The 15,545-nt window shown below is 39.1% G+C and overlaps 1 protein-coding gene across 1 annotated transcript in view; it reads right to left on the bottom strand.

Annotated features, from left to right (window-relative positions):
* The window catches only part of LOC138214678 (CMP-N-acetylneuraminate-beta-galactosamide-alpha-2,3-sialyltransferase 1-like), a 76,022-nt gene that overhangs the window by 5,453 nt on the left and 55,024 nt on the right, over nt 1-15,545 (bottom strand). The window contains exons 4-6 of the mRNA XM_069176447.1: nt 5,466-5,645; nt 2,113-2,158; nt 130-249 (exon numbers count right to left, since the gene is read on the bottom strand). Of these exons, the coding sequence (XP_069032548.1) occupies nt 130-249; nt 2,113-2,158; nt 5,466-5,645 (346 nt within the window). The remainder of the gene's footprint in view (nt 1-129; nt 250-2,112; nt 2,159-5,465; nt 5,646-15,545) is intronic.

Below are 15,545 nucleotides of genomic sequence, written 5' to 3' on the forward strand. Positions count from 1 at the left end.
CCACATATCTTTGAATCATCACTATTCAAAACATATCACAGTGTTATTCTGAAATGACTGAGGAATCTGAGTAGCTCCTGTTTGTGAAGGACATGTATGTTATTTATTTATTAGAGCAGTTCAACCCACCTCATCGCATATGTGGATAGCGAACAGCAAGCTGAGGAAGCCGGTCGAAGGATACCGCCCATGACCCTCAAGCCAAGACTCGTAGACGTATTTGAAAAATGTTGGACTGTAAATCAGCACCTGCAAAAGAGTCAGAGGAATTACGACTCCTTTGTAATTTATTGAAGGAGCAGAAAATGAACTTCTTGTAGTTCCAAGGGTGTCAAATAGTCCCAGTTCATCATAGCTGTTGGTGTCAGAGAGATACACAGAAGGTGCCCTATGGTGTCTGAGGCCGGAGATATACTTGCCTTAAACTGTGTGTTTGCCTGCACATTGAATACATCCTCAGAAATTAAGGCAACGCAGATGCAAGATGCAATATACAAATGACCAGTAAGGGTGTGGTGTACGGGCGGTATGAAGACGTGACGGGGTCAATGACCCAAAAAACTAAATGGAAACAAGTCCGAGACTATTATGTCCACGCACGGCGGAAAATACCAGACCAGAGTGGACGGAGCTGACGATGTGTTTTTTTTTTCCCTTCATACAAGAATCACCGAAGTAGTGACCCCTTCAATTGTCACCATGTTTATTGTTTACAACAGACAGATCAGGATGTTCTAATGGTTTCCTCGTTTCACTGATGGACTGATGGACTCTGGTGGAGTCCTCCAGTAACACGCGTAGTACATAGTCAAGTATATGAACAAATACTTTCATGACACGAATGGGTATCAACGCGAATGCGTCAACAGCAGGTATATCTCGGGCCTAAGACATATATATGCAGCCCCTTCATTGAAATACGATGGAGAGATGTGGTGAAGGGTGGTCAATGAAACAAACATAGAACTTTAATGTGGGAGACCAGTGTTCAATTCTGTGCTCAATCACAAGTCAAATACAGGCTTTACACCTGGGAGACCGACGTTTGAGTCCATGTCAAAGCAAAAGTCATCGTCAATTTATTTTAAGTAACTCAAACTATGATCTTTTCTTTACCCTAATCAAGTAGTTTTTATGACTATGTCACATCGAATCCAAACCACAGTATTTTCCTAACCATAACCACCTTGTTTTTTTGGTGTGTAAACGTAAACCGTGTTCCGAGGGGACACGGCACCCGAGGAGTCTTGTGCTGTCTGCATCTATATGGGATGCCAACTGGCAGCTTTTGAGGCGATGTGAGACGACTTTAATAAAACATCAGTATTTGACGTACTGGGAATATGAATGTGTCAAGCTGCTTTTATAGTTAACAATTACATAAATAAATATCTCAACATATTGCTGTTTTAAAACACACTAGGAAGCTTTACTGTATACACAACAGTTTTATAAACAGTCAAATGTAAATAAGCATTCAGGGCACAGAGAATACTTCAGTGTTTTGTCAAGCCCCTTTCATGGACAATTAACTCTTTTAAACCCTTGTACTTTGTACAGTACAAAAGAAAATAAGATTGACTTTCCACCTTACCCTGATCACAGCTCACACAATGTCTTTTCCTCCTGAATCCGACTGAATCGACCGAGCCCAATGGCCACGGAAAGAATACCTGCTCTCAACTTTGTAATTAAAGAGCTTTTGGCTTCAAGATAAAAGAGATGTAACATTAGACTCCGGGCCAGACTTTAGTTTGATATGTCCTTAATTTGGTTTGGATATGTTGGAATTGGGGATTTACCCATTTATCCATCATGCATCCATCCATCCATCATGCATCCATCCATCCATCCATCATGCATCCATCTATCCATCATGCATCCATCCATCATCCATCCATCCATCCATCCATCATGCATCCATCTATCCATCATGCATCCATCCATCATCCATCCATCCATCCATCCATCCATCCATCCATCCATCCATCCATCCATCCATCCATCCATCCTCTATCTATCCATCCATCCATCATATAAGTGGTTCTGGTGTCCACATACCGTTACTTTATCCAAGTACTGCCATGTTTAATAAAAACAATATAAACTCACCTTATCTCTGTTTGCCTTTATCCTGGACACAACAGGTAAATATGTGCTGCAACACAAGAAAATAACAGCGGTTTAAATTGGCTTAAATCCTGAAATGTTTTTTTCTGAAAACAAATCTGTATCCAGCAACTCACAATTACATTAGCATTCATGATTTTACTCAAATGTAACTGAAGATGTCTGGAAATAAATGCCCAGAGTCTTTCCTCATTCCACCTGAAAGCTAATTAAACAGCATTAGCAGAAGACATCACAGTAAAAAAAAAGTGACAGTGACAGTGAGCGTCACTGTCACTTTTTAGTTTTTGTTTTGTATTTTGCACAATGCATCTTACGAGAGCACCTTGTGTGGAGCTGTTAGTGCAGAACATTTAAATAGAGGTGTGTGTAGCAGCCGCGAGGCAGCCACCTTTAGTTTGCATGTGAAAAGTGTCTTCAGAGGACTCCTCACACTGCAGCTGGAGTCACGCGTGGGAGCAGCATAACATGAAAACACTGTGTTATAAGAAGCAAAAAAAAACCCGATGAAATAAATCTATTTACAGTCTGTGTAAATTCTTCACTTTGCCTGCATAGACCTTGTTGAAAACATAAACGGGTGGCATGGCAATGACTGAAATGAAAAGTAATTACAAGATACAATACAAATGTGTTTAATTAAAGTAAGGTATATCAAGGCTCTGTAGAAATATGTCTCATTAAAATCCAAAGATTGTACAGACGAGTCTAACTCAGTAAATCAAGATAAAAAAAATGCCCGACAGTGTGTAAGGTGTTAGATTATTTAACATACACTTGCCACATTTGTACAAAGAAGCTACTTTAATTTCAAGGTTTTTACGACACCATCCATGAATGTGAATGTGTACCATCAATACTCAGTCCTGAGTCCATTCACACAGTTCTGTTCTTTTACAGAGCCTCACTTGATTTAACAAGACTAGAAAATGTTACAAAATAATTCACAGTTAAGAGGTAATGGCTTTTGGGCTAATGCGGACGTTACAGCCGGTAAAGTGAAATTTAATGATGCACAATGATTGCTTTGGCAGAGTTGGAAGACAACGGCACATTCATGGGCAACATTTGTTTGGATTTACTTCCACCATCCAACATGTTGGTGTGATTGAGTTATTGGCAGTGGCATTAATTGGCAGTGGCTTCATTTTTTTTGCTGGATGTCCAGTAATCAAGCTAATGATTACGGGTCAGTGAGAGGAAAGCAGCTGAAGGGGAAATTTACTGGAAGATTAAAACTGAGTGTGATTATCCTCGCTATGGCAATGTGACAAATAGAAAATACTGAGCGAGCGTGACTGTTATGACAATCTGGTATTTGAAGGGTGTGAGTGAATCTGGGAGTGAAACACAGCAATATAAGGCCATCGCAGCTTTTACATTTTGTAGAGCAGCAACAGTTTTAGTTCTCACACATGGAGTGGTTAATGAAACATATCTGCTCCTCACATCCAAGTGAGAATAAAAGCTCATCTTTCTTTTTTGTTTTTCCCAATTATGAAATTCTGGAGAGAACAATCATGGAAATGAATAAAAAAAAATAACAAAAGAGTCTCATGTTTTGGATATAAGTCAAAATATTTACTGAATGATTTCTTATCTGAAACTTCATACCAAATCATGGCAACAGAAGTCATGCCCACACATCCATGGATGGAAAAACATTTTTACATTCATGTTTAGCGTGAATTTATAATTACATGAAAAGAAGTGGCATAAGTGATTGCATTGGACAAACACATTTTATGTCTTGTCTGTTTTTTTTAAAGTGTATGTTATGATACTTATGTTTTCATAAAATTAAGATTTTGAGCTCCATGACATTGTTTTTGTTTTTTCAAAGTAATTGACCATTTTTAGCTCATGGGTTGCTCTTTCAAGATGGAAATAAAATGTATTTTTTTAAAAAACGTGTCAGCAAACAGTTGCTAGCTGCTGCTGACAAGCAGTTGCAGAGCAACATTAGCTTTCATTTGAAGTCATTTCTCTGAACACCTGATGGATAAAAGTCCAACATTGACCCCCCTCTTAGCTCTGTGTTAGCCTCGACCAATTTCTTAGGAAAAATATTGGACTCTTTAGCTGCCAAAAGCTAAATACGTTCACTGGCCTGGTTGCTGACGTCCTCATTTGACACCGGGCAGGCAGCAAAGAGTTGGTTTGTAAGAGCTTTTTTGCTGAGCACTGTCTGCTGGACAGCAGCAGTGTTGGGTAATAACTAGTTACATGTACTAGAAGAGTTAATTAAATTACAAAATAAATATAATTGTTATCCGTTACAGTTACTGAGAAAAAATATGGAATTTATGTGCAGTTACTATTTAAAATGTTGGTGATTACAAAGGAATTACATCTGGATATATTTGTTTTAGCAAATAGTATAGATATGTAGAATATAATATTCACTCTGCTGCTTTGCATGTTTTCACAACACAAGAATGTCTTCTGTCTAGGTGGAGACAGGCTCCATTCATTTGGTAGTATGTGCTAAAATTTGTTGTCTTATTTTTGATTGGTTCTCTTCTTTGAATCTGCACCTCCTCTCTTCTGCTATTCTAATGAAGTAAGGGTGGTTGGGAATGTGGTGGAATAAGACAAATAGGTATTTAAAAAGAGCCATTTAGGAACCTGTGTGAAAAACTGTGAACAGTAGCCAGCCCTGTTAATAGTCCTTTCACCACTCAGCATCCAGTCAACCTGAAAGTAGACTTGGTTTGAGGTTCTGGGAAAATGTTTCCCTTCACTGCAGTCAGCTGTGATCTACATACTTGCTATTTGTTTTGGTGTTTAAAATCAAAACATTTCAATCTTAATTCAAGTTATATTGAATAACTTCTTATTAAAGTATGACAGTAATCAGTGTTGAGTTCTGTTACACTTACTAGTTCATAATTAGGTTTTAGAACTTTTCAGCTTTATGTCAGTTTAAACCATTTATCAGAAATGTAATAAAAAAGTGCTGAAATGTAATAAGTTACATTACTTTGTTGAAGTAATTAGAATAATTACATGATTTATTACATTTTTAAACTAGGTAAATTGTAATCTGTAACCTCTTACATTTCAAAAGTATAACCTCCCCAAAACTGGAAACGAGGAACACGAGGGAGGTGAGCCTGAACCAAAATGTGCTATGGACCATAAAATTGGAGAGTCGGAGAGATAAAAGACACTAAAAAGCTCTGCACAGTTGAAGGAAAACTGCAGTCGGGTCATAATTCTCTGCGAGTTCATCACTGAGAGCAACGCCTTTCACATTATACATCATCATTTGATCCATTCTGCATATAAAAATATTGATTAGCGCAGCTTTGATGTTCATTGAGTACACTTACTGTTTAATCGTGCCAGTGGTCAGAGCGCTAATAATCCACTGCAGGTCCAGAGTCTTGAAAGGGATCAGCACCAGACTGGTGGTGTTCTCCAGGTCGATGGCACTTTCTGGATACATGACATGATGAGTTGTTCTGGTGCCCACGTCCTCCTCGAAGCCGCTGGTGGGGGCCTGGTTCATCCTGCCACGAGAGAAGAACAACACTTTTGTTTTCCACTTATTTTGTCATTTTTATATTTTCTTGGACAGTTCAAGAGTTTTATTTAACCCACATGTTACAAAGATGAAAAACATTTGGCTTTTGTTACACTAATCTCCATATATACAAAGGGGCTGTTGTAATGGGCCATGTGTTAAATTTTGAAGATTCCACAAAGTCAGCCTAACCACATGGCAGCGAGACATTCAAAGCCAACCATCTTCACTATACTGGCACAATAAATACATAAATAAATAAATATAAAGGAAGCAAAAAACAAAAAGGGACATTTTTCCTTTTTGACATCTAAACAGCAATTCAGAACAATCAAGTATCCATTCAGAGCTCAACAATCGCTGATTGGCAAGCTAGGCGAGGCCTCCCTATTATTATATCCGACAATACTCTCTCAAACCGGCGCAGGAATTGGCGGGAACACGGTTTGATGGGGGCATTTGGTTTCAGTCAGCGGAAGGAAGTGACACACAAAAGGAAAAATCATGAAACTGACTAACATCACCTTTTTGAGCGCTCCGGTCTGAGCAACATCATCTTCCTCATTACTGACTCTGGGATGACAGCTATATAACAACTTGACATTTTCAGCCCGAGCCTGTCGGGGCTCAAAACGGCACTCATGCAGTCGTAAATTTTTGTTGAGGGTAGTTATAGTTGATAACACTTTTTTGGGTATTTCATGTTTAAATTTTTTTACCAAGATCCTGTGCATTTTGAAATAACTCTAAACCAAAAAGACAGTCTTATGCAAATAAAACCAAAATAAATGAAACATAAAAAATATAGTATTTTGGAAATCAACTTAAAAAACCATGAACTCCAATAAAATTATTCTTGTGACACTGTTAGATGGTTGCTTTTCTGCTATATGCTAATGATACAAGGCTTAGCCATAAGGTCTTAGGGTGTGACACATCATTGATATTAATATAAGGGATGTCCTTGTAGAGTAGTTTCATTACTGAAGACAATTTAGTTTAAATGGAAAGACCAATTTGCCCCTGAACCTCAACTTACAACACCCTCTATTTGTAGACTGGATTTGGATAAGAAAAAAACGTGCTATATCATTAACATGATGTCCTTAAATTGGTGATTAAACCTGCATTAACTTATTTTTTGGCCCGATTTTTTGACCAAATTTTGGTCGGACCAAAAGAGTTGTTCTCGGTCCAGATAAAACTGTTTGGTTCATTTGCAATGTAAAAACTTTGTTGATATAGTTTGGACTTTTGGACCAATTACTAGAAGTTGAGACAGCATATCATCACTAATTACATAATAGAAGAAGAAAGAGTCATGGCATCACGCAGGAAAAGGAGGAGAGTTTAACTGTAATTTGGTTGATACATAAATCAAAACTCAGCATGAAAATTGCATAAAAACTTTAAAATATTTTCTGAGAGGAAAATGGGTGCCAGTTGTAAAGCCATAATAACAACAATAATATAGTGGCAATGAAATTAAACTGTTCATACATTTTTTTTCTATTCAAACTGAAAAGGCTAAAATCTGAATTGACAAAGGGCACACAAGGGAGGCTGAGGCTCAGACGGTAGAGTGGGTTGAACACTAATCGGAAGGTTGGTGGTTCGATCCCCAGCTCCTCCTGTCCACATGCCCAAGTGTCCTTGAGCAAGACACTGAACCCTAAGTTGCTCCCGATGGTGTACCATCAATGTGTGAATGTGCTCCTGATGGCAGCACCTTGCATGGTGATCTGTCTCATGAATGGGTGAATGGGAAAACCATGTTAAAGCGCTTTGAGACCAAAAGGTGATAAAGCGCTATACAAGTACAGACCATTTACAAATCGCCAGCATCATCATGAGACACACCATCTACAAAGCAAGCAGTGTTAAGTACAGGGACTTCAGTATTTCATGCAAAGTTCTTAACTGCTGGAAAAATTGTCAAGTGAAACCAAAATGAACCAGATCAAATGTTTACAATGTAATAAACACATAAACCTTGGTTTGGATATTGGTTCGGACTTTCAGCTGTGAAAACCTCAAAGTAGCTCAGACATAAACATAATGAATCATTAAGCGTGTTTTCAGTTGTCCATTTAGAAACATGTAATTGGTCTTCAGAACTTTCTCCTTCGACCTTTTGTAACATCAGTTGCAACACTAAGGGGAAAAAGAGACCTGTACTGCACAAGATAATGATGTGTCACTTTAAGTAAATCTAAAAAATGTCTGCTTTGGAAGTAAAACCAGGTTTCACCAGTTGTTGGTTCTTCCTTTGTTGCTTTTGCGGAGGTTCATCCAAACCAAACCAGACTCATAGCTCTGACTGACTGAGCTCAAACTGCAATGTATGGAAGAAGGGAAGCATTGGTGAAAGGTTTTATGGTGCAATAAGTCAATGGAAAAAATATTTTTTGTTACAGAACTACATTGGTAGATTTCCTCCTTAATGGTAACTACAGCATCTGGGAATTTTTAAATTGCTCCACAAATGGATGCTTACTGTCACGAGCAGATGAAAAAGTATAGCAATGGAAACCAGGGAATGAAATAGCACCAAAGAGTGTAATGTAAAGAATTTATCATATCCTGCAGCACATTCAGAGATGTTCTTCAGCTGCACCACATTACTTTGCGTTAGTACTTAAAAGGCAACATTAGCTTTTCTTAGCTCTTAATTTGCACCTATGCTATAATGTAGGTGTATGGGAGACAACGTGAATCAAAATTCGGCTTTAATAGAACTTGATATTGTTCTTTTCCACTGACACACAAGAGAAAGACCACAATAGGCCCTGCCTCATCTTCTTCTATTTCCCAGAGATTTCCTAAAAAAAACAAGCGATATCCCATTTAACACCCACACAACAGCTGATTAGGCACTGCGAGACACTTTTCTATCATTTTTTCCCCCTCTCTTTCTATCAACAGCACAAAAATTGCTATTCATTTTGAATAAAAAATGTACCTGTCCTTGAACATGTCTTGAATTTTTTTTCTTCCCCCTATTTCTCGACATCCTCTTGAGATCTGTTGAAGACAGCACACATCTTTGCCAATTCTCACTGCAGGGGTCAAAACTATGATAATGCAAATCTGTCAGGGCACTCAAGAAGTAGAAATTTAAGTGGATTCGGTGGGCTGCTTGTTCACTTAATCTCGTGGGGGCGTGCGGTGTCAACTGCTCTAAGGAGGCTAATATTTCAAATTGGTCTAATCAATATTCAACTTATGCCCCAACTCCCTCCAGGCACTGGAAATTTGTACCAGACGGACTGGAAATAAAAATAAAGTAGATGTGTCGAGACTTTAAAGAGACCATCGCACGCACAGGCAACTACATTGTTTTTTTTTTTAAACCTGGAAAACACAAACAGTTACGTACTGTTTTGTGCTGTAAACACACACACACACACACACACACACACACACACACACACACACACACACACACACACACACACACACACACACACACACACACACACACACACATACAGTATGTACACACACGTTTGCCCATCTATCCTTGTTAGGACCTTGCATTGACATCCCCTCACTGTGGACAGCCTAACCAAGACACTAACCAACATTAACTATAATCACTTAATACCAGACCTTAACCTTAAGGATTAAGCAAGATGTAACATGTCTGTTAAATATGAAATTCGAACCAGAAACGGTCATTATTTGCGTAAAGATCGGAGGCAGGGGAAAACTCGACACTGTCTCCGTCCTCAAGAAAGAAAACCCGCCTACCAGCACCCCTAAATGCTTTTTAGATGGGGTTGCATACTCGGCAAGCTGGGCATAGCATGAATTTGTACCGGCCGTCTATAGCTTCACATTTAGGCTACTAATAATTTGAAACTATATTTTTGTGCTTATCATGTAAATATTTTTATGTGGCTTTACAATAGATTTGAAGAATTATATAAAGCGTGTAAAGACCGTAGCACTCTTCCAGACAAAGCACAAAACCGGAACAGGTGACTCATTCTCAGTGGAGAGGTGACATTCAGAGTAGAGATCTTTTCTTACTGATATCTTGACCGTTGATTTATTGCAAAACAATATGGAGACTATATGAACGTATTAAGAGCCAGTACTTCCAGCTCCAATAAGCTTTACTCAACTCAAGTGACTCTTAAAAGCTCAAATATACAAGTCAGCGTGAAATGAATACGTCTCCAGAGCATTTTTTTAATTGGATTTTTTTTTCTCCTCCTTATTTTTGTCAAAATGTAATCTTTTCATGGCAAGCAGGAGCACTTTCAGGTCTGTATGTATTTCAAAGGCAGCCTGACCAAAGATTTACTTCAAATACCAAGTGTGTGAATTTCTACCAAGACTCTCTCTCATCAGGTCAGACGGAAAAACATCAAGGACTTTACGTCAGACAGAAAGAGAACATCCATCAATGAAAAATCACTACAGCAGTTTTAACATCGTTCTACTAACCTTCAAGAGAATAATGTGTCATTGTTTAGAGTTATTCTTGTGCAACAGGCTTCTGTGGGTCTGATATTGCAGCACACCCGTCAGTACCAATTACAGGCCTGTGGCAACCAACCATGACGTCACTCATTGATTTGTGAAATGTTGTTTTTAAAGCCTGGAATATACTGCAGCATTTCGGCCATCTTGATTGATCTGACTGAGAACCTGACGACACTACGCCCAACAACATGGACCACAAACCTGACTGCTTCCCAGGAATGTCAATCAAACCAGGCATGCTCCCAAACATACCAGTCTTTGAGGCCTAATATCTAATTAATTAAATAATTATTTTCAGAAAGACCACCAGAGCACTAATCAGAAGGAGGTAATTTAACTAAAAACACCATATTGACTTGAAAAAAAAGTATGTTGACGTATTTTAGGAGGAAATTTGACCCTTTTAGAATGAGAGTCTATTGAAGGTTTTTTGTAGCCAGCCCCTAGTGGCCCTCAGTGGTCTTGCACATCAAGGGACTTCAGCATTTGGTCAACATGGATTTATTCTAGGTAACGTAAGGAAGTTACTTATAAAACATAAGGTATAGATTACCAATTTTTAACCCAACACACAATTCCTAACCCTAATCAGGTAGTCGTGATGTCTAAACTGAACCAAACTGCTGCTGTGATCTTTTCCTAAATCTAACCACATGGTTTTCGGTAGCTTAATAATAAGGCACTTTAATTTTTAGGTCTAGGCGAGGCAAGAGGTGACAATGGCACCGTATCCTCCAGCAGACTGATGGGTGTATTACACGCTTTGGCATGATACTGGGTTGACAACTAAAAAGTTGGGTTATATTCCCGATGTTTCCTAACTGTAAAAGAGCAAGTTGGAGATTTGCAGGAGAGGCACAGCAGGATAAATGTGAGGCTACGATACCACGTGAGGTCAAAAAACATGTACGCACGTTCTAAAAACAAAGGGAAGTAGTTACTGGAGTCTGGACAAGCTGATTAACACGTTCAACAACTGCAGCAGTGGTAGTGACGTACGTCCCAGAGCAACAACTGGTCCATAAACAAAAACATGCAACAAGAAAACAGCTAATACAAACACAAAATGTCAAATTGGAAAATGGAAATTAAATACAAAGGCAGATTATCCTGCTATTGATTGACATCCAACTTTATCTTAACTATTTTCATTAGTAGCATTTACATTACTAGATTATGTCTTCGTATAAACAGTCAAAAGAAGTGGAAGTTTTGAGATTGAGATTAGATGGTGTTGGGATTTTCTCTTTTCCTTCTTTTTTTTTTAAAAGTGCGAAAAATGAGATGCTGATAAATGATTAATGACGGCTTTAATGTCAAGGCTGTTTGCTTTCCAGCAGCTTGTTGGACGTTATTTGTCTAATTATTATTCATTTGTACTGACTCAAAGTGCTCAAAGCCAAGAATCCCAGTTGTCTGTACTGTGGCTCCATCGTTTGAGGTGCAGCCAGATCACGCAGCATGTATTAACCAACTAACACCTTAAAGGTCAGTGGTATTTCAGTACTGTTTGAATTGTCCACATGCTCACCACTTTTACCACCATGTCTCCTTTGTGAGGCTGAGTGTGTGTACATTTTGAAAATGGCTGTGCGGTTCCACTTGACTAATAATCCTGATGAAGAGCGAACACTGTACATTTTTATCAGATGAGCGGGGCCAGAATGAGGTAACGTTCGAAATGAAGGAAAGGAGAGTCTCAGGTGTGGTTTGAAGGCTTCAGGCTTTGTAATTAACAGGATGAATACTGAAGTTTCCCTCCAGGCTGCTTTGAGAGCTGTGTGGGACTGCATTTTTGCTGCAGATGGCTTCCAGTTATCCTGGAAGCACAGCTGACATTATCCTGGTCTGACGAAATACCGGCGGTCCAGCTCATGAGACCACAAGCTTTGTTGGTAACGAGCAGCATGTTGCAATCGATTCTTCATCTAATAGCTGTCCAGAGAAGAGTTGGAAGAAAAAAAACCCACTTCAGGCTTATCACAAGTTAAATGTCTAGTTGTTTGCCAGATTGCCTCGTAGGAAAGCCAACAACACTGAATGTGATTTCCCATATTTAAACACATTTGTACAATCCTCACTCATTCCGCTTGGAAAAGGAGTCCTCATCTTGTAGAGTGTGCAAACACATAATGAGCACCCAGACTTGTAAAGGGAGCTCTGGTTCAGTGTGTAGGATTTAAGTGGATCTGTTGGCAGAAATGGATAAAATCCATAATCATGTTTTCATTAATGTGTAATAATCTGAAACTAAGAACCACTGTATTTTTCTTGCATTAGAATGAGCACTTCGTATCTGTACAGGGAGCGGGTCCTCTTACACGGACCCAGCAATGTTGCACCCATAGACTGTATATAAAAGTGGACGTAGCGTCCAGGTTTGAAAAATGAGGCTGATGTGCACGTGCCTTAAGCTGCAATACCACCGAGGGCCACTAGAGGTTGGCTTCCAAAAAGCCTGCGGCTCCATAGACTCCCATTCAACTTCACTCATGAAATTTGAAGTCAAGAAATATGTTCCACAATAAAAAAAGTTGTTATTAGCAAAGGTCCTTCTTAGTTTTCTGGCATAATGAATTTGATAATAACCCTCAAAAAGCGGTGTTTGGTCGGCGGGACATAGTTTTGTCGGATTTGCAATCAGATCGAGTCAGATACACCACTCGCTCCCCCCCAACTCGTCCAAATATGGTCACTTCTGGCTCCAAACTGCTCCGAACTAGCAAGATGATGCCGGACAAAATCCGAACTCGAGGCTTCATTAGGACGTTTCTACAGGAGCCCAGAAGGGACAAACCAAGCACTGACTCCAGAGAGGGTCTTTTGGATTTTTTACAAGTTTTGCAGCTACTGCAGATTCTCCTTCATACTTGTAAGGGTGAGGGGTATTCAGTTGGTTGCAATTGGCCACCTCACCACTAGATGCCACTAAATCTAAAATGTTGCTCCTTTAACACACGGTTTTTACTTTGGATTTTTCATGCAAAGCAGCCAGGATCATTGTGTACTCGGGGTTAACATCATAGCCTCAATGCCTAATCACATGAAAAGACAATCGAGTTTTATTAGTCAGTAGTACTTTGGAAGTGGATCATCGGTACAATGACGAGAACAACAGGACAGGTAGGCAATAAGAGCACATTAAAGAGAAAAATATATTTCTACATAAGTATGGATTTATGTGGAAAATTAAAGGTGACCAATGTAGGCACACAGTAGTGCACACTGGGTATGTAGCCATCCTGGGTCAATAGATGCAGTCATGGTTGATTTTTATGTAAACGGTGCTGTAAACAGTGCAGACAATCAAGTAGCCATTATAGCTACACAGCTGGGGAGTGAAGCTTCACAAAAGGGTTACAGTAGCGAAGGAGTTACCACACAGAGGCCGCAGGAACTGTTCCTGGCTCCTACAAGTTTCAAATGCTGTTTGAGTTGGTTGATAGAAAAGACTGGTGTGAGGGAGACTAAAGAAAAGATCGATTTACGTAGAGGAAAGCTGTTTCCACTGCTCACCCCGTGTACTGCCGCAGTGAATGAAGCAATGTAAACATGGCAACTGCACGCCAACACGCTCCTATTCAGTGATGACAAAAGAAACCTTTGCCATTGTTGTCTACAGTAGATCCCAAAATAAACAGAAGAATATAAACATGGTTAGTGTGGGGAATAATACTGCAGTGTGAGTCTAGGATACATCCATTGAGTGCTACGATCCATACGGGTTGAAACTGAAATGTCGACATGCTCCTTTTCTCACTACATCTTCACCTGAACAATCCTAAAACAAATTATATATTTGTGCTTTGTTTCTATGAACCACATGGGCTATGAACCACAGCGGGCTTGAAAAGCATGTTTTCATTTGAAAAAACGGATTTGAACAGATCGTGTCTAAAAATCAAAGCTTAAAATAATAATAATTCATTGAAATCCCTTGATTCTCTTTAAAAAAAAAAAAAAAAAAGACACAGTTTTACACTCCTCTGGGAAGCCTTGACTGAGATGGTTGAGACCAAGAGTCTGAACCTGAGGTTCATATAACAAAAATTCAGTGAATTTTCTTTTCTGACCCGCAGCCTGGAGTGCAGAGGAGATAAATATATGTAAATAGTTAGAAATGTCTAGCATATAGAGTCCATTGGTAACACTTCCGGGTACTTAGAAAAATGTTGTATAGTGTATATAGACTCCATCTTTTAAAGAATTTTTATAAAATTGATTATCAAAGAATTTCTGCCAGCGTTTTTTCTTCTTTTATGACTCATGATATTTCACCTGTTATGCTGCACAAAATAATTATTTTTTGATGATTCATTCTGATTCATGTCACAAAATGGTTTGATGTACTTGAGTTTCTTATGGTGCTTTATAAACACGTGTATGTAGCGTGGGTAAAGTCTCATCAGGCCCCTGACCGCCATTGTTTTCTGTATCACAGTAACAAAGGAGGTCCATGGGGCAGAGGACAGGACTGATTGCTGATTGGACTGGGCACCCAGGAAAATAAAAGTCGTAATTACAAATCTGAGTCATGATGAATCCTTGAAAAAATAATAACAAGAAAGGAGGAGGAGGAATAATATGAATACAAGCTTTCAATACTTCATCTCTCTTTGAGCCTCCGGGCGCTGATTACCAACACAAAGTGCAGCTCGTCTGTCCTCAGACTGAGGTTGTTGATGGGTGAGAGGGACTCGAGAGGAGCATTCTGGCCATTCGCCCCCAGGAACATGTCATTATGTTAATAACACTCTCACTGAGAAAAGGAACAAAAAACATTTTCCAGGTCTTTTTCTGAGTCTCAAGTTTAAAGAACATCATTACTAGTTGAGAGACAGCTAGAAAGCTGCACATCAGTTGTGTGAAAATCCCAGTTTAAAAGCCAATTTCAAATGGATTTTCAGTCCCAAATGCCATGTGCCTACCTATTACATCTGCTAGCTTTAAGATCCATCTTAATGAAGTCATTTGCTGGGGCTTACATCATCGTGTAGAATATAAGCTTGACTGATCCCCAATTCAGCCGAGTAAATATAAATGATGACACAATCATACATCCAAGACAGCCTACTTCTTTTCAAATGAAATATGCTAGTGTGCCCATAGAGCAGAAGCACAGAGAGAGTGGGGTGCAAATATTCTCTGTTCAAAAGTGATTATACTTTTTGAAAAATATCAATCCCTATGTGTGAAGAGACGAATCTTTTACACACTTTTCTGACAGAGCGATGTCCTTCAGCATGTTGTTCAGGTTTTTAAAAATATCTGCTCCAAGTCTTGGGATGTTAGGACCATTGACTTTATATAAAAGAGGACGTAGCTTCTGGGTCTGAGAAACGATGCCAATGCGGAAGTGTCATAAACTGCAATACCATCGAGTGCCACAAGA

This window comes from Embiotoca jacksoni, unplaced genomic scaffold, assembly GCF_022577435.1.
Source record: "Embiotoca jacksoni isolate LCO1_2020_lvr unplaced genomic scaffold, fEmbJac1.0.p SCAF_7, whole genome shotgun sequence".
Lineage (NCBI taxonomy): Eukaryota > Metazoa > Chordata > Actinopteri > Embiotocidae > Embiotoca > Embiotoca jacksoni.